We start from the raw sequence: 22,513 nt of genomic DNA, 5'->3' as shown, positions 1-22,513 counted from the left end.
GTCTTCAATGCACAGAAAACCACCAACATTTTATCTTTGTACATTCAAACATCAGATTTTCCATCTGAAGGTTTTTCTTTTTATGCAGTGAAATTCAATCTGAACACCCTAATGTAAAATCAAATTCCTATTTTTATGGACACCAACCAGCCAATCATCTTTAAGCAGAGCATCACATACCAAATAAATCAAAATACCATATTACATTATAAGATGTCAGCAACACACTAAAGTTAGTTATTACATTGGTTACCTGGGTCATTCAGAATTGACTTTAAGATACTGCTTATGGTTTATAAAGCCTTAAATAATCTTGCTCCGTCATATTTCAGAATGCCTCTCACCTTACACTCCAAATCGTAACCTTAGATCTTCAAATGAGCGTCTGCTTGGAATTGCAAGAGCTAAACTTAAAAGAAGTGGTGAAGTGGCCTTCTGCTGTTATGCAACTAAAATCTAGAATAGCCTGCCAATAGGAATTTGCCAGGCTGATACAGTGGAGCACTTTAACAAACTGCTAAACACACATTACTTTAACATGGCTTTCTCATGGCTTCATTTTAGTGTAATTCTGATATTCTGTATATGAATTTAATTATTACTCATGGTGGCTCAGAAATCCGTGCTAACCCCTACTGTATCTGCTGTTCTTTTTCCATTTTCTGTGGTGTCGATCTGTGCCGCCACCACCTGATCAAAGCACCATGATGTCCCTACATTGATGGATTAAAAGCCAGAAGTCCACATGACCATCATCATCAAGTTCTTCCATGTGAACCCTGAAAACCAGGAGGACAGATTGAGGTCATTTATGTTAAGTAGAATGCCTAGAGGGAGCTGGGTGGTCTCGTGGTCTTGGAACCGCTGCAGATTTTGTTTTTTCCTCCAGTCCTCTGGAGTTCTTTTTTGGTTTGTTTTTTCTGTCCTCCCTGGCCGTCGGACCTTACTTTTATTCTAAGTTACTTAGTATTGCCTAATCGTTTTGTCTTTTTTCTCTTTCATCATCCTGTAAAGCACTTTGAGCTACATCAGTTGTATGAAAATGTAGGATAACATTAATCGTTGTAAAGTTGCTAAACACTGTATATACTCTATGCTTGTAATTTTGTGAAACTGTCCGATTTTCACTCCTTTCCTCAAGACTCTGTTAATGAAACAAAAGCACCCATTTTTGATCAAGATACAGTTTCCAGATTCTATCCACAAATTTCCAACAATTCACCCTCAGATAAGCTCATGTGACAATGAGCAAACAACATTTGATTAGAACTTCAGATAAGAAGTGGAACTCAGAAAATAGATTTCTCATTGTGTTGTGTGAAGAATATTAAGATTTACACATTGGGCGCACAGCTCAAGGAGAACTCTTGCGCTGCAGAAGCTAACAACAGTTTGTCGTTATATAAAGTTAGACATCCAGTCGGCCAAGGTACTCCTCGCCTTTAGCGAATCATAATAACCATTTGCATCCACCCTCTCTGTGCGGGCCTGTGAGTGATCCTGGGCCAGTGATGATGCTTCACAAGTCACCAACCTCATTAGGGTATGTTTTGGGAGTGCTACACTCAGATCATTTTGGCCATACGTTTTTGCAAATCTTTCACACTACACCACATTTGGGAAACATAAGATGAGATAACATTAACACTGGAAAATCAAAGGTAAAGTATCACTTCCGGTTAGCGGAAACAGCCCAAAATTTGATAGAAATCTACATTTTGTACCTAATACTTGTATAAAAAAATTTGGTTGACTTAAGTGAAAGTGTACTCAAGTTATCGTGCTTACATACACACACAGACATAATTGTCGAGATTCATCAAAATCTCGAAATGGAACTTTTGGAGGATTCCAATACTTTGTCTATTGTTCGAATATGAGAAAGTCAGAGAGGTCTTAAACGTGGAGATTCATTAAAGTCGACATTGAATTTTTGGATGATTACAATACTTTCGCTATACTTCTTATACGAGAAAGGAAAAAAGAAAAATGGTGATGCCCTACAATAAATACCTCGCATGTACACTTATTTTTCTTAATTGAAAGAATCCAATAAGGCAATGAAAAAGTGGTATTTTGTTTAATGTTTTAAGTTAAACTGACAAATTATTTTTTTCTTCAAGAGATTATTTATCTCCATCATATTTTTTTTTATTAATGAATGAATTCATTTTTGATGCTACCCTGCTGGGTCTTTGCTTGACTTTTGCTACTGTTTTAATAAATATGAGGCATTACATGGGACACTGACATATTGCTGTCTAGTATGAGAAGAGATATTTTGTCCATTTCCTTATTATTTCATCGATTTTTCTCTTTTATTTTTTATTTATTTATTTTGGAAGTGAAACACAACAGTTGTACCACCGAATTACTTTAGCAAGTTTATTTTTAACAGCATTGTGTGTTTTACTCTCTTAAAGAAAAACGAAATGTACAAATGAACGCGCTGTTTTGTGCGAAATCGCTATTCCTTCGAGTTTAGAGTTCTGCAGACACACAAGATAACCGATTAAATAGGGCACGAAATGTACATTAAACAGATGTGATATGTCCGGAAGCTTTGACGTAGAAATGGGACTCAACAAAGTGAAGTTAACCAGCTACAAAAAGTTTAACAAATAGAAAGCACACTGGAGGATTTGATCAACCTACGTCCGGAAGAGAAAGGGGGGTGTCTAATGGAATCGCGGTTGCAATCGTTTCTAGAGCGATTTAAAATCCCACGTCCATAAAGTGACAGACCGGAACTGGAATCACTTACCTTCTGCCTCTGGGCGATGTGATGTTTTTACAGGAGACTCACTCGGTACGAAGTGCTTCTATTATCTTTCACAGCTTGCGGCTCACTGCTCACAACTCCCCCACGGTCTCCAGCCGCACGCCGACTGCAGTTCCGGCGCCCTCGATGACGTCACACGACACGGCGCTATGAGGAATACCAAGCTGAAAACACACATTTGAATTAACTTTAGCGTTGCCTAAACATGGAGATTGCAGAGTCGTAAAGTGAAGGAGCAAAACACTCGATTTACTTACCATTGACCTTCTTTGTGACGTGATGCTTTAAAACCGACTTGCACTCCTGGCTCACTGCACCTGACACAGCTGAGCTGACGTTCCGCGCGGTTTGGTAGTAAAGCATTCGCACCAAAGAGACACGAGTCGCGCCACCTCTACACAGTTAAACGTTATCTTGACGACGACATGTACCTTCATTACACTAAACCACGAAAATAAGGAAGACTCAATATGCAGAACAACTCAGGTGCCCTTCCGCTTTTCGACGGGTAGCGATGTCGCTACCCGATCTGCGGTGCCTACCCGATCTGCGCGCGCATGCGCACGCATGCGCAGAGCTTTACTATTACGACCCTGTTCAATCTGCATTTTTTTACTTTGCGACATGAGTCCCCATCCGATTTGTGTCGCGCACGCTCTCTGTGCTTAATTAAAAATTCATTTCACGTCGCTGCCCGATTTGTTCTGCGCATGTCGAATGTTTTACGACACACGTCACTCGTCAGGTTTGATTTGTAGTTGCGAGTCATTTTTGTATTGTCCTTTAACTCCGTCTGTAAGTGGACTTGTTACTGGAAGATGGCAACTTTTGAATTTTAGAACGTCATGGAAGATGTGTCGCCTGAAAAATTTAACTCCAGTCGAATGAAGAGGGAGCGAAATGAAATGCGACGTGTGTCTGTGAACTTTATAATGGCCATATACAGCTTTTTGTAAGTACATCACTTTTAGTTAAACCACTTCGTAATCTCGTGGTTTAATCGTAAAAATCACAGCATTTTCCGTGTTTGGGTTAATGGATTAATATATGTATGTCATTTATTTCGTAGCATTCTATTAGCATTTGGTGGTGTGTTTCTTTTAACATTTGTCCACATTTTTTTTTTATCTTAAAGAGTGAACGGCATCCTAATAATTAAGTAAAACAATGTAATCGAGGTGTCGAATTAGGAATAGAATTAGGAGTGCAGGACTGACACTCGACGGGTGTAAAGTGTGCCCTCCAAAGCCGTCGGTATTTTTTTATTATGTTGATATCAGATTACATCAATGCAGTAGTTTTTCCATAATAACGTTAACAAATTATAATGATGAAGGCTATATTACATACAAGAGTAGCAACAACAAAGTTATTACAAGAAAGCAGGATGCGGATAATAGAATTACAAATTGTTAATGGATTACTTTAACCTTATTTAGTAGAAAAAAATTCCATGGTTGAAAACAGGCAATTTTAAAATTTATATCCAAAGCCATCAGAGAAGTGTGGTGTGCGTCTAATGTGGCACAGTGACAGGCTGGGCACCTGCTGTTGTCATGTGTTATAATCTTATAGAAGTTCACATACATACATTAACTGAATATAATGGAGGAGCCTTGCTCCTTAGAGATAACTTATTTCTTATTGCTGCAGTTAGAAGTACAATGCCCCTTTATTGTATTTTTTCTCTTGACCCTACAGGATGCCCGGTGGTAACCAGCCTTCCATGTGGCTGAACAGATGCCAGTGTACCCGCATTCTGAGACACAACTGGATGTTCTTTTCTTCTGTTTTTAAGATTTCCAGTTCGAGATGATGTGCAGTTCATGTTAGATTTGCTATTTCTACAGGTAAGACTACTGAGGCTTCCAGTTTCAAAAGTAATGTGTGCACAATTCCTACAAAGCCTCCCCATATTTATTACTTGATCTGTAATATTTTGCTGCCTTGAATACTGTACTGTATGTCTGCTCACTCTGTCCAGTAACTAACACGGCTTTTTAATTTTAGACAGAAAGCCTCAGAGTGTGAATCCTCACAAACACAGAGACTGAGGAGCATCAGTCCCAGCAGTCACTAAACAGGGATGTTGTTCTGTTTTACAAAAAAACATTTATGTTCTTAAGTTACTGTGCTTTGTTGTTGGATTTTGAAAGAACCGAGACTTAATTTTAAATTAATACAAAACTAAGGCAGGAGTGAAAAACAAAGATGTATTCATGTAAGTAATGAACACCTGAGCACAACACATTAGAAGTTCAGATATACAGAGATTATAACACAATGTCTACTGTATGCGTAATGTAAAAGGAAAAAACGATGTTACATACAATGACAGTTAAGTTGGGGTTCTTTCAACATCCTACAAAAAACCAAAGTAATTTAAAAAAAATATTATTAGTTCGACTTTACTCTAAGCAGACCTTTATCTGTTGTGATGGTTTACTTTGGTAATAATTGATCTACAGGTGAACCAAGAAAGGAGGCAGAAGAAGAAGTGAGAGTACACTTTATTAATGTTTGAACTCCCTGAGTGAATATCTACTGTGTTTATATTTTTAACAGTTACAGTGAAGTAGAAGAGTCCGCTCGTGTTATGGGGCAGCAGTTAAAGAAGGAGGACAGAGAGATGTGTGCCATGTTGAAGTAGCGGCTGGCCCTCCTGACACTTCTAGAATCCTCCATCTCAATCTCTGCTCTGATCTGCTGTGTCTTTGCCAAGTGATCACGAGGTATTGGCCTTTTTGTCTCGGTTTCATTACACTGGCTGTCTGTCTCACTTAGAATTGATTTTAAGGTTCTATTAAATAATTAGAAGGCTTTGAGTATTTTAGACCCTGCCTGTTTTTTTGAGTGTCTTCTCCCAACATCTCTTCTCTGAAACGTTGCTTTGCTTTTTATTCCAAGATCAACCATAAAAACCAGCAGCTTTCTATACTCGTGCAACAAAATCTGGAGTGCTTTGCCAATAGAGAAGTGCCAGGCTACAAATGTCAAGCATCTCGAAAAACTTCAACAAGCCCACTTTTCTAATTTGGCTTTTTCTTAGTTACTTGCATTGGTTAGTAATAGATTAGAAATGGTGCTGTGTACACTTTGTAAGCTCTGCACTGGGCACTAACCTCTGCGGTTTCTCTGTTGGTTTTTTCCAGTGTATTGCAGTGGTGCCCCCCTGCGTCTCCACCGTCTGTTAAATCAACTCCAACTGTGTGTGATAGAAGAAAAGTTCACAAGATGTCCTGAAATGGAATTGTGATTGGACTGAGACGGCCACAATCATGTATGCTGGGATGTGCAGAGGGGGCTGTGTGGGCTTTGGCTTGGGACCCCCAGAGGTTTATTATCTCCAGTGTCCTTGAAGGCTGCAAGTTTGTCTTTGTCCCCGGCCATTTGACCAGGCAGTGTATTTATTACAAAGGACAAGGACTCCTCCGTCTGCTTCTCATTTACTTTTATAATGCCTTCAGTTTTCTTTGTAACTGTATATTTTTGTGGAGCAATTTGAGCTACACTTGTAAGCAAAGGTGATGTAGAAATATTATTAGTGAACGAATATTAAAGGACAGATCAGGAAAGATGTCAGTTTAAATAGAACAGAATTTTTATGGAATATTGCTGGATAAGAACTCTTTGACTCCGAGTAGCATCTTGTTCATAAACCTAAAATAGCATTTTTCCTTTTTTGACAAATTTAATGATTCACTTTTATTGTGTTCAAAACCTTGACTAACATTTTTTTTAAATACTAAGGTAAAAATCTGTAAATATATTTGTGTTCTCCTTCCCTAATAGTTTTAACACCACCCTTGTTGGCCATTTTCATTGTAGTTGTGTTCTAGTTAAATGCATTTCCCATTTATACATCTTTATGATTACTGAATTTTCTACTCATTATATATATATAGTATGTATAGTATATAGTATATATACAGTACATATAAATATGGGTGTGTATATAATTTGTTTTTGAGAAACATTGTTCACAGATCTTTCACTTTTATTTTTAAATGTACCATTTATTCCTTCAATAAAAATGTATGATAAGTGTATTGTATTTCCTTTTTTTAAGTTGTAAAAATGAACTGGCTCTGTGTCAATATGGGTGAATAAAATCACTGACATGAGACGAGGAGTCTGCACACAAACAGCGCTGCGTTGTGTTAATTAATCTTGTAAGAATGAGTATCACTGCCCTCCGTCCACATGTTGTTCATCATAAACTGAACTACTTCATGCTGTTTAAATTCTGCTCAGTGGAGAATATTTTATTTTACAGCTGTTAAATTCAGTTCAGTTTTATTATATTAATAGGTAAGTTGGTTTCTCAGCGGGTTTTACAGAGACGCCTTGAAATAACATTAAAAACACATCATTAAGAACAAATGAATTACAAATATGAACTACAGCAACAAGCACTTACTGTTAAAAAAAAAAAAGATCAAATAGATTGATTTAAGTGATAACAGCGCACTTCCTTAATTTAAGTCTGTGGATATACAGTTAAACTTCTCTGTAAGATTAATAGCCATTGGAATAAATGAGGATTTAAAACGGTGGCTTTATACTCTCGACTCCTTCAGCATCTGACCTGACTGCAGAACTGAGAACGAATTAAAGAATTTTAACAAGTGGACTGTCACAGTTAATACTAAGGACAGGGACAGTCAGCACAATGCCATGCAACACAGTGTTCGTTCTTTTCTTTTTTTGAAAAAGGACCATATATTTCTATAAAACTGGTTGGATACATTAGGTTTTGTAAACTTGATGCCTTAAGATAAATGGCAATTTTATTAATAATAATTGATGTCTAAAGATATTTTTAAACAAACACAATTTGCACATAAGAGGGAAATTGCAACAATAGATCAAAACGGAAAGGAAACTTTATATGATTTATTACGTGAGTGGTAAAATAAAAACACTACATGCTTTATATAACATATATATATATACAATATATATATACATACTGTATATATATATATATATATATATATATATATATATATATATATATATATATATATATATATATATATATATATATATATATATATATATATTAGTACCTGCCAAATAATACAAACAGTACACAGTGTATAGTTCGCCCTAATTGGGGATCATCAGGTGTGCACACCTAAGCTTCCTCTTACGGCGATTAAACATTGGACATCAATGTTACGCCACAAAGGCTGCTTCGTTTATTTTGCAGGATAAATATTTTCATTATGGTCAACTAATGTGGAACTAAAATGAATAAACCGTAATGTCAAATTGTGCTGTATGCACAGTTCCGATCGAGTCGTGCCGTAAAGTGATTTTTTTGTTTTTAATGTTTTTTTCATTAAGCGCATGCGGTGTGTGTCACTACCTGGTTCCCGTTGCCGACCCGATCTGCATGCGCGTGCGTAGTGAAAGTCTACGTCATCACACACTTTACGGTGCTGCCCAATCTGTTTAACGCATGCGTGAACACTTTACGGCATGTTAGGCTTTCAATACGCCTGCGCGCGCAAATCTGGTAGGCACGCAGATCGGGTAGCGACAAGCGACAAGAGCGTGCGCGAGACAAATCGGATGGGGACTCGTGTCGCAAAGTAAAAAAAACGCAGATCGGGTAGGGTCGTAATAGTAAAATTCTGCGCATGCGCGCGCAGATCGGGTAGCAACAGTGTCCTACTGCCCGCCAGTTCCATGCGCGCGCATTAGCTTGCCTCGTAGTCGCTGGGTCCTGTGCGCCGATTTAACGCAACGGTTTCTGAATTCAGGATTAAGAAATACATGTATTGTAAAAAGAAGGGTGTGCGCTCTGCAAATGCAACTCATACTTTTTTTCTTTCCAAAATGTGCTGACTCAAGAGACAGTAGTTTTTAAGGGATTCAGTTTTACAACACACTGATAATACAATCCAAACAACAATTCAAACACTTTCAGGCTTAAAAGGAGAGGATTCGGAATTGCAATTAACTGCATCTGGGGGTTAAGGGAGCAAAAACCACGTCCAAATGAAAAGAATGTTTGAAACTCATCACAAAAAAATGACCAGGCACGTAGTGTATGCTGGAAATGTGTGGCTGCAGCGCTAACCACTGTGTCACCACACCGTCCTGTCTGTCTTTATTAAAACAATCCGTCTGTTTGCTTATTTCTGTGTATAGTGACTAGACGTCATATTTTTTTCGAGGCACTTCATCTTTTTGACGCCTAATACATCGGTACATCAGTCTAATTGTTTCATTAATTTGTACCGCTTTGTCGAATTGTACTGCCGTAACACAAATCGATGCTTATGTCTGTCAATCTGTGGTGCAGTATCGAAAAATAGTACTGCACACGGCAGCTAAATCCTATTTTTTTATTAATCCGTCTAAACACTTGAAAAGTTCAACTAGTACACATTGACAGAAATATTTCCTTTATCATGAAATGCTGTCAAGTAAATTTTAATAAAAAAAAAAAAAAATTTTAAGAGTGAGTCATAAAAAATGATAAACTGGATATCATAACTCGACAGTATAAAATGCGTTATTAAGAAGCAAGCATCAATGTAAGCTACTCGGTAACATTCCACATGGTCTCCAGAAATGAACACATTCACCAAGTGGCTACCTCATTAAATCACTCACAAAATAAAAAGGGAACTAATTGCGTGCAAGAATGACATTAACCAAGAATGCATACAAGAGCCAATGAGCCATGTTAATGGCAAAAATCACATAAGTGTTGGCTCAATTTTAAACCAAGGCATTTATATTATGTATTTCTATACGCTTCATACTTAACTATCTAAGAAGCTATTTTGAAAATCCTCGACAGTCGCAATTACAATATATTAGAAAGCGTAAATATTAATGCATGTAGAAAATAAGTTATGAGCACATTTTGACTATTTCAGCAAGACAAACAAAAGCCATTAAACTGAGCAACAAGCTGGATTGGATCATTTGAATAACATCAAGAAATCATTAACGCGAGATTAAAAACCTGTCGCAACGTGCGAAACCAGAGTGAAATAGCAGGCAAAATCAGCCTCCACGGAACAGAGGGATTTCAGGTCACAAACCCTCATGCAGAATGTTAAAAGACCTCGTCTAATGCCCTAGAAAAATTATCAAAAACTCCAGACAAAATATCAAAACAATCCGTTATAAACTCAAGCAGCACAATTCTATGAGCGTGTTAACAAACATGAGAATACGTGACGTATTTGCTTTGTGAGCATGCGTATTAATCCTAAAAAGCACAGCATGTTTCCGTAGAGCACCTGTTTGGATTAAATCACTGACATTGCTCAGGATTGTTTCTTGCTTATTACCAAACATGGAACAGGGCTTCTGAGCCCAGGCACAGGCACCTAAAGGTCAGAGGGGCCCTTATCAAATTTAAAACCACTGAGTTTTGGAAGCTGAAGTTGCTTTTTTGTAAGGATTTTGGACTCCTTCAAAAATCAGTTTTTGAGTAAGACAGAAGCCTCTGCAACACCTGCTTTATGAATTACTGTTCTAAATTTCTTCTTTAAGTGTATCTTTACTAGACTGTGTACTAGATGTTGGCTTTTGGGTGACTTAGAATTTATAAAATAGATAATATTAAGGACTAAAACGTTATTGCTTTTTAAAAAAAATATTTTGTATTAATATAAAGAATTTTACATAAGCATGTAAAAGCAAAAAAGAGCCCACACAAATTGAACTTACGCAAAAATAGACAACCTATGTTCATCAGTCTTTGTAACCTTATTTATAATGCAGTACCTATCAGGAAATGTCCAGATTGGATGGACAACCCCACAATAACAGCTTTGACATTTTTGGCTGATGCCTTTTTCAAAGGTGACTTAAAACATCTGAGACATAATTGGTTGCATTTCTTTTGAATTTCCAATTGGAGCACAAGCAAGTCAAGTGACTTGAAGTGGGATTTTAACCCACAGCCTCAGTGTGTAAAGTCCAAAGCCTTAACCACTACAACACACACCAGAAAGGAGCCTTCCACACTAATCCACATGTCCTGTCACAGTTCTGTGACCTCACAGATTGGGCCACCCTTGCATTACACATGTCTATCTGTTTTCATTATATAGTGCCTTTTCTCAATCTATCTATCTATTTACTGTATCTGGGATATAGTGCATCTATCTCCTTCCTTGATCTCCCCACTTCTAATATTACATTCTACATAACCTGCGCTTAATGTGTGCACACGTGTGACACTACCGATGTACTGCTGTTATGTACAATTAATGCAACTTCACATTAAAGCTCAATTTCCTCTTGATAAAACTTTTTTATATTTAGATATTTTTCATATATCGTGATCTAAAATTTTCTTTTTAACAAACAATACATCTGTCAGAGTGAATCTTACGGTTTCTAATAGCAGGATGACCTGATATACGTATCTAGGTATATAATTTCATAACACTGGCTCTGAAGGAGCATTTTGTAGGCTGTTTTATTCTGAGTGGGAACCCTGCGTGGATCGCATTTCTTGAAACAAATTCTCACGGATGTCAGCAAATACCCTGGGGGAATGGCATGGAGCTGGAGACATCAGAGACCACGCTCCACTGGTTTCACTGGAACAAATGCTGGGTGACAATCCCAAATATAAAAATCGGGAGCGGTCTCACGTAGACTTTCTTGTATACTCAGATATAGGTGATGGATATTTGAGCGGTAAACTGCAAGACAATGATTATATTTTTATACTATGCACATTAAAGAATCATAAACAACAAATAAAAACAAATGAATAATATATTGAACAATTATTACAAAAGTAAAGTTAAATAAATTGGACTACGTGAACAAAAAAGTACCCCTTCCGGTTAGCGGAAATAGCTCAAAAGTCAATAGAAATCTACGTTTTGTACCGATGTGATAAGTATATAAGTTTTAATAGGTCACTATGCTCTGTAGAAAAATATTTTATAAATCAACTTTTCTTTCTACTCACAGCTAACACAAAGCCAGATTTAGCACACAGGAGTTCACCATATAAGAACTGCTAGGCAAGAATTAGAAGACAAGATAGGGACAACTACGAAATTGGGCATTTCTGTGTGTCAAAGTCAGCATGAAACTGTATCCTCTGTGTCTTGTTTGGAATGGTATGATTCGCCAAAGTGGGGGCCTGCACATGAAGAAAGAGTACAAAGCCTTGGAGCATTGACCGGCACACATCTGAAGCCGACGGACTAATGGAAGAGAACGTCATTCGATCCTGAAAATTCAACACAGCAACCAAAATGGCAGACTGCACTGTAAAAAATACTGCGTTAAAATTACTTAAAAAAAAATAAGGCAACAAATTACAAGCAATATTTTTGAGTAGATTTAATATACTGCACTATTGAGGAAACTTAATTTATTAATTAACTCAAATTTACCTAAAATAAATGAGTTGGATTAAATATAAGTAGTGGAAAAAATGGTTTCATTTTACTCCGATTTTCATTTGAATTAAAGTACTCAAAAAAAGTGAGTATGCAACGCTGGACAGTAATGACTTAACAAATACATGCTAAAAATCCATATATCTTTATTTATTTGAACATACAGACATAGTCACAACAACAGTTATATTTTCAAAGGAAAATTAAATCAAATGTCTGAGGATAATTTTTACTGAATTACTGACATTCAAATGTCAATGAAAATTGTCTTTTCTTTTTTTAAACTTTCTTCAAAAAGTATATCTCAATCAAATAATGTCCCAGGAATGAGTGGTAAACGGGAAGGAAACAGAGAGTGAAAGCGTGAAATCCTGCAGCAGGTGCCGCTCTTTAAACACTTCCTGCATTTACGCCAACATGTCCTCTTAAATGAATGGCCGCCTTTTCACTACTTTTCAGTATGCGATAGCGAAAATCCTGAAATAAAATAGGAAATCAAACATCGCTAAATAAATCAAAATGTTAAAAATTAACCAGAAAATACATGGCCTATGTAGAACACTAATTAAATAAGAGGTCAAATAATACCGTGACGGTTAGGCAAACGTCTTTATGTTGTTTACAGGTCGTAGTTTAGGACAAATGCCATATCGTTCTCAAACTTGTCTCAAAGTGTCATTTTCTTTTTCTGTGTAAAATAAAAGTTTTAAACGATAACAAAAAACATATGAACATACGTAACTATCCGAGAAATGTGCTTGCTTTTTAAAGCAAACCAACAAGGTAAGTTGTTAGAAAGACGCTACCTTGACCGCCATGTTTCCCACATGAAGGGAAAGTTTTCGTGAAAACAACAAATGCTTACATTTGTAACTATGAGATGAAATACTAGTTATTCATTACGGAATTAATATGCTTTATACTTACACATTTGTAGTAAAATAGCTCTTATTATGGGATAAGCGTTACAGCTGAATGCGTTGTTGTAAAGACCAGGAAATCAATGTAATGACACGGCACTTCCTCTAACATTTCGATATTAGAGGAAGTGCCCTGTCATTAAATTTAACTTAAATGTGTTCAACTCACAGTATATTTTTTACATAGAATAAGTTATAAAAAATGTTTACATTTCAAGAAAAATAATAAGTTAACATTATTCTTAATTTTTAAATTGAATTAGAATTAAAATAATCAAGAAAAAGGGTAAAACCCATTTTTACTAATTAAGGTAATGATTATTTTGCGTATAGTTAGCTATTTTTTTATTATTTTTCACATATGCAAGATTTATTTTTTACAGTGTGTACACATTGGGCTCCCACTCCCAGAAACTGGGTTTTTGTCATGGCTTCCTCATCTGTTATACCGCGTAAAGAAAGTTTTTTTATTTATTTTTTTTTTTGTTCTTTATTGCGCCTTATACAATTTCTTGTATTAGGAATTTGTTAGTTTTCGCATACCCCTTGGGGTCTGAGCGCAGGGTCAGCCATTGTACAGCGTCCCTGGAGCAATTACAGGTTAAGGGTCTTACTTAAGAGCCCAGATCTCTTTTGGCAGTGACGGGGATTCGAACCGGCAACCTTCTGAATACCAGCACAGATCCTTAGCCTCAGAGCGACCACTCCGCCCAAAACGCCGGACAGTGCCCGTGGTTGGAGACCAGGATTCAAGAACCCTGACTCAGGCGCAGCTGATTGATTTCTTACCACTGTATTACTAAGGGAGTGGTATCATCTTTTTATATTATATCTATATAGTCCTGGATTATGTAACATGTCACAATTACAAAATAACTCATTCCAACAAGGGAGCTAGCGCCCCCTGCTGGATAAAACTAATACCTGTATACAAAATTTGACTGACCTAAGTAAAAGAGTACTCATGTTATCATGTTTACACACACACACACACACACACACACACAATTCCAAGAATGGTATTTTCGGACTCCGAGGTCTAAAACATTCATCAAAACCTCAAAGTGGAATTTTTGGATGATTACAACACTTTCCCCATAATTCGTATATGAGAAAGTAAAAACAGTGCACTTGTTTAAAAATGCCTACTTCATTGATTTTATGGTGCTTGCTTGGGTTTCTATTTTTGTTTCTTTTTATTAACATTTAATTCAATTTCTCAGTCCAAGGTGTAGATGGAGGGAGATGGGCTTGCTGTTCATCACACGGCCACATAGTGCTGCGACAGGACGGAAGAGGTCCGCTTCTTATTCTATGCTCTGTAATGGCAGACCTGTTTAGGATTTGGACTGCATTTCTTGAGATTGTTTTGTTCATTTTGAGTCTGAATTAATTTATTTAGTGACTTGAGCTTCCTAGAGAGACTTTTTGTAATTAGACCTTCTAATTACAAGACTTGTGAAAAGTCCAAACCTAGCGCATTTATGACACATGAAAATGTACAAATATGGTATCTTGAATCTTCTTGAACTTGTGAAGGTAGGGAAATACTGGATTAGGCACAAGATAAAAATCAAATTGTCTACTGTTGGAATGGAGACAATTGATAAGATAATGATAAATGAACAAGGGCATCATGGACATTTACAACCACACGCTGCATCCGCAAAGCCACCAGCATTGTGAATGATCCAACAAACCCTTCACATTCACTGTTTACACTCCTACCATTGAGAAAACGGTACCGAAGCATTTGGGCCCTCACCACCAGAATGTGTAACAGTTTCTTCCCCCAAGCAGTCAGACTCCTGAACACTCACGGGCCGGACTAATATCTGATATATGTGTTCTGTTCTGCAGTGTTGCACATTTGACTCACAAGCACCTTGTTATATATTATGTGTCTTTATGTTATGTGTCGTGGATTCTTTGTTTTCCTGTGTTTTATGTAGCACCATGGTGCTGAAGGAACGTTGTTTCATTTCACTGTATGCTGTACTACTGTATATGGATGAAATGACAATAAATACTCTTGAATCTTGAAATAAAAAGTCTGGCTTTTATAATACCAGATTCTACCAGTGCATATTTGTCGTTACTCCGCTGTTAACTGGAACGGAACCTGGAAGTCAAATTTTACTTGGGGGGTTGCACCACCACATCCCTCAGAATTGCAGGTCTCCCTACAGAGTAGAATACATAAAACCTATTTAAAAATAAATAAATAAATCATAATTAAAAAGTTCAATATCACCATATAGCATGGAAAAAACACTCACACTGGAATACAGGCAAATTACAGCATGCATCAGCATACTTTCCCCTTTCATTGACCTAATTAAAACCACACCTTTTGCGGTGTTGCACAAATACTGCAAACCTCTAATCTATTTTTTTTTTTAAATGTAATAAACAAAAGTACTGATCACTTATTGAATGTACAAAAACATCCCTTTTACAGAAATTGACTCCAAAAAAAATATCATTTCTTTTGAACAACAAAGAGATTTTTGTCATATGTAGGGTATTTTTGCATTTATGACAACAAGGGATTTTATCTTTGTAATATTTTATCATTGAATTTACAGACATTTTAGACTCTACACGAGTTGTAATTTCTTGAAACATTTGCATGTACTTACCCTGTAATGGAGCTGAGGCCTATCCAGGTGTTGTTTCTGTCCTGTGCCCAATACCTGCTGGGATCGGCTTCAGCTGCCCCGTAACCCTGCCCTGGATAAGCGAAAATGCATGGATTTTCATGTGCCTTTAATTTTTCCAAAGACTGGAAACTGATGATTATGAATAGAATTATGAAGACTAGGGGTGTTTCCATGTAATACAACTATTTACTGGGGCTGCCTAATAATTGTATGTACACTCAACTCCAGATCTATACAGGAAATAGGTTTAAAAAAGAAAAAAACAGATAAAAACCATATAATAAGCAATACACATTATGATTAAAATATTCCTCAAAATGTTTGGGGAAATGCTTACCATGTATGTAATGAAAACCTTTCCTATAAGATTATTAGACCCTTTATTATTGAATATTATAAGGAGTGATATTTGATTTATGAGAAAAAAAAACATGAAATAAGCAATACATATAATGATTTAAATATTCCTTAAAATATCTGGGAAAACCTTTCCTATAAGATCATGAATATTATAAGGAGTGATATTTTATCAAGCTGAAGAATGGGCCCCTCGCTTAGAAAGGGAATGTGAACTCTTTGGCTGTAAATAATGGTGGCAAATGCCAGTTAAAAGGGAGTAAGGATAGGCCCTGTCAAACAGAAATGATGGACAGTGAGGGGTTTTGACACCCCCTCAGTTAAGGAATATTAGTAAAATTAATTAGTGGCAAGACTAGAGCAGTGGGAATGAAAGGAGTCCGATGAGGTAGAATAATGGCTTGTATGATGAGAATTGTAATAAAAGTAAAAGGTGCATATGGCTGAACGCTCATTCCCATCTTATGTGTGCCATACAATCAAGCCTGATTCAGCTGTGTCCAGAGTCCCTGAGTGCCTTCATTGGGCACTGGGTGCCTGCGCCAGTCTGCTTCAACAATAGCAGAACTGAGAGCAATAATCAGGGTGTGGGAAATTCAGGAGAAGAGAGAGTTGTCAAATTCTTCAAGTACTTATTCAGGACTGAGGGGTATTAAAACTACCTCTGCTTGCAGATTTGATGAATTATTGGATGTCAATTAGATTTTATTTTGCTTGTAAAATGTTGGCTACTGTGTGTGCGTGTGTGTTTTTGGTGGGTTCCTGCACATAAATGTGTTGAAAAGAGTTGATCGTACGGCTGAATAAAAACTGTTAAATGGTCCAGTGTGGATACAGAAATGACAATTAGTAAATCAGAAGATGAAGGATTGAGAAAGTCAAACATTATTATATTAGAAATGTATGGGATAATGGGAGTAAGAAGAGACATTGGCATAAAATATATAAAAATGTCCACACAGGTAGTGCTCCTGTATTGCAGGAGATCATGGATTCACGTCCTGAGTCCTCGCTACGTGGCAGCACTTTGAGGAGTAAGAAAAAGGCTATGTAAATGTAAAGAATTATTATAAACAAACATTGGATTTGTGGGTGAATGGGGAAGAAAAAATAGGAAGGACTAGAATAATTCTGACAAGATTAAAGAACTGGACAGACTTAATTAACTCCCATATAATACTACAATAGGGTGTTGTACCATGTTAGCCATTATGGATGTAGTGAGAAGTCAAGCAAAATGACACATTTTATTGGCTAACTATAAAGATTACAACATGCAAGGTTTCGAAGCAACTCAGGCCCCTTCTTCAGGCAAGATCTAATTAACTCCTATATCAAATAGCCAAATGTCAATGAGGGTTATTTTGGCAGTGGGATTAATATGAAACAATACAGTATGTAACTTTGAGTACTGAGAAAAGCGCTATATAAATGTAATGAATTATTATTATTATTAACATCTCAGAGTGAAGCGTAAAAAGAAGAAAGGAATCAACTTCAGGCATCTATACAGGTATTGACGGTTAATAGTTTTACTTTGAAAAATGACCTACAAAATTAACCTTAGTTCATACCACAGAACTGTTTTGAATTATTTCTGGTGTATGGGGCGGTATGTGTCGATTTATTATTCGTCTAAAAGAAATGTTTTCTTTTTCTCTTTCTTTTTCATTCATGCTCTGTACCTCACACCAGACAAGTTGGCAGCACTATTGCACATAAATTGGGTTTGCAAACCACTATAGGAGGAGGAGAAGGACAAGAAGAAGGACCCTTCAGTGGTCCATTGAAGTTCTTTTGTAAGGATTGATTTTTTTTCTTTATTTATTCTCGCTTCTGTTTTGGGGATTTGTTTGCTCTCAGCTGCCTTTTAGGCAAACCCTTCTGCCTTTTTAGTTTCTCGTAAACGAAGTATAGGGCAATTATTGGAATCATCCAAAGAGTTGATGTCAAGATTTTGATGAATCTCAACGTTTTACACCTCCATGACTTTCTCATATAAGAAAGTATAGGGAAAGTATCAGAATCCTCCAAAAATTCCATTTAGAGATTTTGATGAATCTCGATGTTTAAGACCTCCCTGAGTCCGAAATACCATTTTTGGAATTCTGTGTGTGCGCGCGCACATGTGTGTGTAAACACGATAACTTGACTACGCTTTCACTTAGGTCAACCAAATTTTGCATACAAGTATTAGGTACAAAACATAGATTTCTATCCACTTTTGGGCTATCTCCGCTAACCAGAAGTGGTGCTTTAGCTTTTATTCATGCAGCTGCAGAGTCCAATTTATTCAACTTTACTTTAATAATAATTTTCAATATATAACTCATTTGATTTGATTTGCTGCTGATGGTTCTTTAATGTTCATAATATAAAAATATAATCATTCTCTTGTAGTTGACTCCTCAAATGTCCATCCCCATATCTGAGAATACAAGAAAGTCTAGGGGAGACCACTCCCGATTTTTGTTGTTATATTAATGGTTTCAGGATCTACCAAAACTTTAAAAATATTTAATATATAAGGACCTAAGATCGAAGTTTCATCTGAGAACAAAATCATAAATCTCTGGCCCAGAAACAACAAAGCCTAAACATAAAGATTCAACTTAATTTTATTAAATTCAGTAAGTCCAAAAAAAAAGTACAAGAGCCGAATATCAAAACCGCTTTTCAAAGCAAAGTGTTGTCTGAAATCCACAGAACAAAATGTCAGACACAAGCAGCAGCGTCAAAAAAATCAAGCAATCCAAAGCCAGTTTAAAAACACAAACCTGAAGAACACTAAGGAACATTCCATCTTTTTTAACTTGGCATTTTCTGTGACCGTCTGTCGTTTGCTTATCCACATTGTTGTGTCCTCAGGTATCTTCTTGTATGTTTCACCAAAAATGTTTCTCTTTTTTTGGGGCAGGAGGTGAAGTTACTTCCGAGCTTCCCTCACTTAACCTTGAACCTGTTCAGACCGCCTGTTCTGTACTCTTGTTGTGTTTCTATCATAACCTTCGACTTTCTGCCAGAACTGGAGTGTGTCATTTTTCCACTGTAGGTCTTAAGGTGTTGAAATTCAATTGTGTAATTACCACTCTTGTATTTTTGTTAGGACTTCATGACCTCACGCCTTCCATATACACTTTGACTAATGTCAACTCTCAGCATCAGTGTCTTTATTTTTCTTCCGTTTATATCATCCAAGGTGGAATGCATTCCCATGATGGTTCCTTACTTGGATTTTCTTCTGTGCTGTTAATTCTGAGGTGATGAGTTTTGCTGCACAATTCTGGATGCCGTTTTCTGTTGATAAATCCATTATATGCTGTTGGTTTTTGCTTTCTCTCAGTTATAGCCTTACAGCATTCATCTTATATGTGCTACTGCATATGGAATGCCTTAATTGTATTCTTGGTCGCTCTCTCTTCTCTTTAAGTCCATAGAAATGCCAACTTAGTCCTCCAATTACATAACTGCTGCCAGTGTTGACAGATTCTGTTTAGTTGGTTTGTTCTTTTTTGGGTCTGGGTTGAAATGTTATTATGATTTTTCAAATTCTAGATACTCCTCTTTTTGAGCCATTGCAGTGGTATATTCTTGCAAATTCTGGGCAGTTTCAGTTGAATGTAAACATTTTGTCACCTTTAATCTGTTGCACATCAATTCCTTCTCCCATCACTTCTCTGTTAATTGTTGGCACTTCACCGTTTGAGAATCAGTTGCCTTTGAGGACACATTCCCTTGATGATGATCTCCTTTTAAGTGTGTTGGGTCACTTTTCTCCATATATTCTCAAATGTCTCTTTAAATACGTGTCTGTCTCCTGTTTTGTTGGCTGCTAATGCTTTCATTAATGCTACATCACATGAATACCCTTTTCTTCGCATCCTAACAGGACGTTTCCCTTTCTATTTACACGCCTATAGGAGGTCTTGCTTTCTAATCATGGTTATCTTCATTTTCTGTTTGGAGTTGTTCCAATTTCTCTTGATTTGTTTTTAATTATTCCAATCAGATCATAAAGTTATATCTAATTTGCAATTCAATATTATCTTCTTGGACTATACATATATGCACAGGACCTCCTGTCATGTTCTTTAGTTGTACATTCAGGGTCAGTTGTGTAGAAGTATCAGTATGTGATCTCCTTTTTATATTCAACTGGTCACTGCCCCGAGTCCAGTCCTCTTCAATTGATGTGTTTTTGCTGCCTTGTTCATTCCATTGTGCTGGAGCTAGCAAAACTATAAATCCAGATTGACATCACATTGGAGGTTTTTGGTCTTTATCCAAAAGTGTTGCACTCGTCATTGCCACCATTATCTACCACAGTGCATAATCTGGACACTCTATCCTTCAGCAAGTATTATGGATTCTTTCACACTATGAAAGTAGATTCATATTATGAGAAGATTGGTATGGATCTTAAGAAAAGTCCCCCTTGTGAACACACTCATCAAGATTTAGACAGTGAAGGAGAGGAAAGAGTTAAAACTAAACCTCTTCATTCTAATTTACACTTTCAGGGCTTCCCTAGCTAGTGAATTTTTTTGTGTCTCCGAAGATACCTGCTGTCAGAGAACAGTTTGCCACATTCAGAACAGGAATACGGCTTCTCGCCAGTGTGAATTCTTAAGTGGGTCTTAAGAGTGGCCCTTTGTGTGAACTGTTTGCCACATTCTGAACAGCAGTAATGTTTCTCCCCAGTGTGAGTTCTTTTGTGTCTCCGAAAACGACTGCTGTCAGAAAATCGTTTCCCACATTCAGAACAGGAGTACGGCTTCTCTCCAGTGTGAATTCTCATGTGGGTCTGAAGAGTGGCAATTTGGGAAAACCGCTTACCACATGTAGAGCAGCAATGTGGTTTCTCCAATAAATGAATTTTCGAATGGTTACGAAGACTGCTCCTGTAAGAGAATTGTTTGCCACATTCGTTACAACAGAATGGCTTCTCTCCACTGTGGCTCTGTCTGTGGATGTGAAGACTGCTCAGTTGTGAGAACTGCTTGCCACATTCATTACAGCAATACGGCTTCTCCCCAGTATGAATTCTTGTGTGACTCTGAAGATACGTTAGCTGTGCAAACAGTTTGCCACATTCATTACAGCAATATGGCTTCTCTCCTGTGTGAATTCTTGCATGACTCTTAAGACTTCTTAGTTGTATAAATTGTTTGCCACATTCTGGACAACTATAAGGTTTCTCTCCAGTGTGAATCCTTGTGTGTATCTGAAGGTAGGTGATTCGCGAGTATCGTTTTCCACATTCCGAACAACAATAAGGCTTTTCTTCATTGTGAATTCTACAGTGTCTTCGAAGAGTACTACTGTCACAGAATTCTTTGCCACATTCAGAACAGCAGAAGGGTTTCTTCCCTGTATGAGCTCTGGTGTGTTTCTTAAAATGACTCATTAGCAAAAACTGTTCGCCACACTCCAAACAACAGTAAGGTTTCTCTTTCGGGGTTAACTTTTCTCCAGTGTGAATTTTTTTGTGTCTCTTAAAATGGCTCCTGTCAGAAAATTGTTTTCCACATTCAGAACAAGAATATGGTTTCTCTCCGGTATGAATTCTAATGTGGGTCTTAAGGGTAACCATCTGTGAGAACCGTTTGCCACAGTCCAAACAGCAATATGGCTTCTCCCCGGTGTGAATTCTTGTATGACAACGAAGATCTCTTAAATTACAAAATCGCTTGCCACATTCTGAACAGCAGTAAGGTTTTTCTCTTGGTGTTAGTTTTTCTTTAGTGTGAATTTTTCTGTGTCTCCGAAAATGACTCCTGTCTGAGAATCGTTTTCCACATTCAGGACAAGAATACGGCCTCTCTCCGGTGTGAATTCTTATGTGGGTTTTAAGGGAGACCATCTGTGTGAATCGTTTGCCACACTCAGGACAGCAGTGAGGTTTCTCTCCTGTATGAAGGTTAAGAGGAAAAATAAATGCTTATTTTCACGCCACTGCTCTGTTGTTAACTAAGTCACATTACATATATTCTTGTTGAAATTATGAACAACATTTCAAAGAACAAAAGAAATTGTAAAAATTAAATTCAACACGGAAGGATACAGATCTCAATAATTTTATAAATGCTCAACACATGAGCACATTGTCTGTAGCAAAAGTTTAAATAGTAAAATAGGAAATGTACACTTAAATCATGTGATTTACCTTTTTTTTAATGTTTCTTCACACCTTAAAGCTTTCTGTGTGAAAACAATCCTGTACATTTTACATTATTATTCCATTATTTCAGAAGTCTCTGTTGTGCTGTTTTCAAAGAACTGTAAATGAATGATTGATTGCTGTTATTGAGTTATGAACAAATACAGAATTACAAATTGAATCGGGCTGTTTTAACCTAATGCAAATTAATCTTGACCATTCAAATATGA

The 22,513-nt window shown here is 36.9% G+C and overlaps 1 protein-coding gene across 1 annotated transcript in view; it reads right to left on the bottom strand.

Annotated features, from left to right (window-relative positions):
* LOC120533369 (zinc finger protein 721-like) overlaps window positions 1-22,513 on the bottom strand; it is a 68,430-nt gene that overhangs the window by 28,241 nt on the left and 17,676 nt on the right. Inside the window, exon 5 of the mRNA XM_039760222.1 lies at window positions 20,686-22,033. Within this exon, the coding sequence (XP_039616156.1) occupies window positions 20,686-22,033 (1,348 nt within the window). The remainder of the gene's footprint in view (window positions 1-20,685; window positions 22,034-22,513) is intronic.

The sequence above is a fragment of the Polypterus senegalus genome, chromosome 8 (genome assembly GCF_016835505.1).
Source record: "Polypterus senegalus isolate Bchr_013 chromosome 8, ASM1683550v1, whole genome shotgun sequence".
Taxonomy (NCBI): domain Eukaryota; kingdom Metazoa; phylum Chordata; class Cladistia; order Polypteriformes; family Polypteridae; genus Polypterus; species Polypterus senegalus.
Note: the sequence above shows the minus strand (reverse complement) of the source record. Positions and strands in the feature narration are given on the sequence as shown.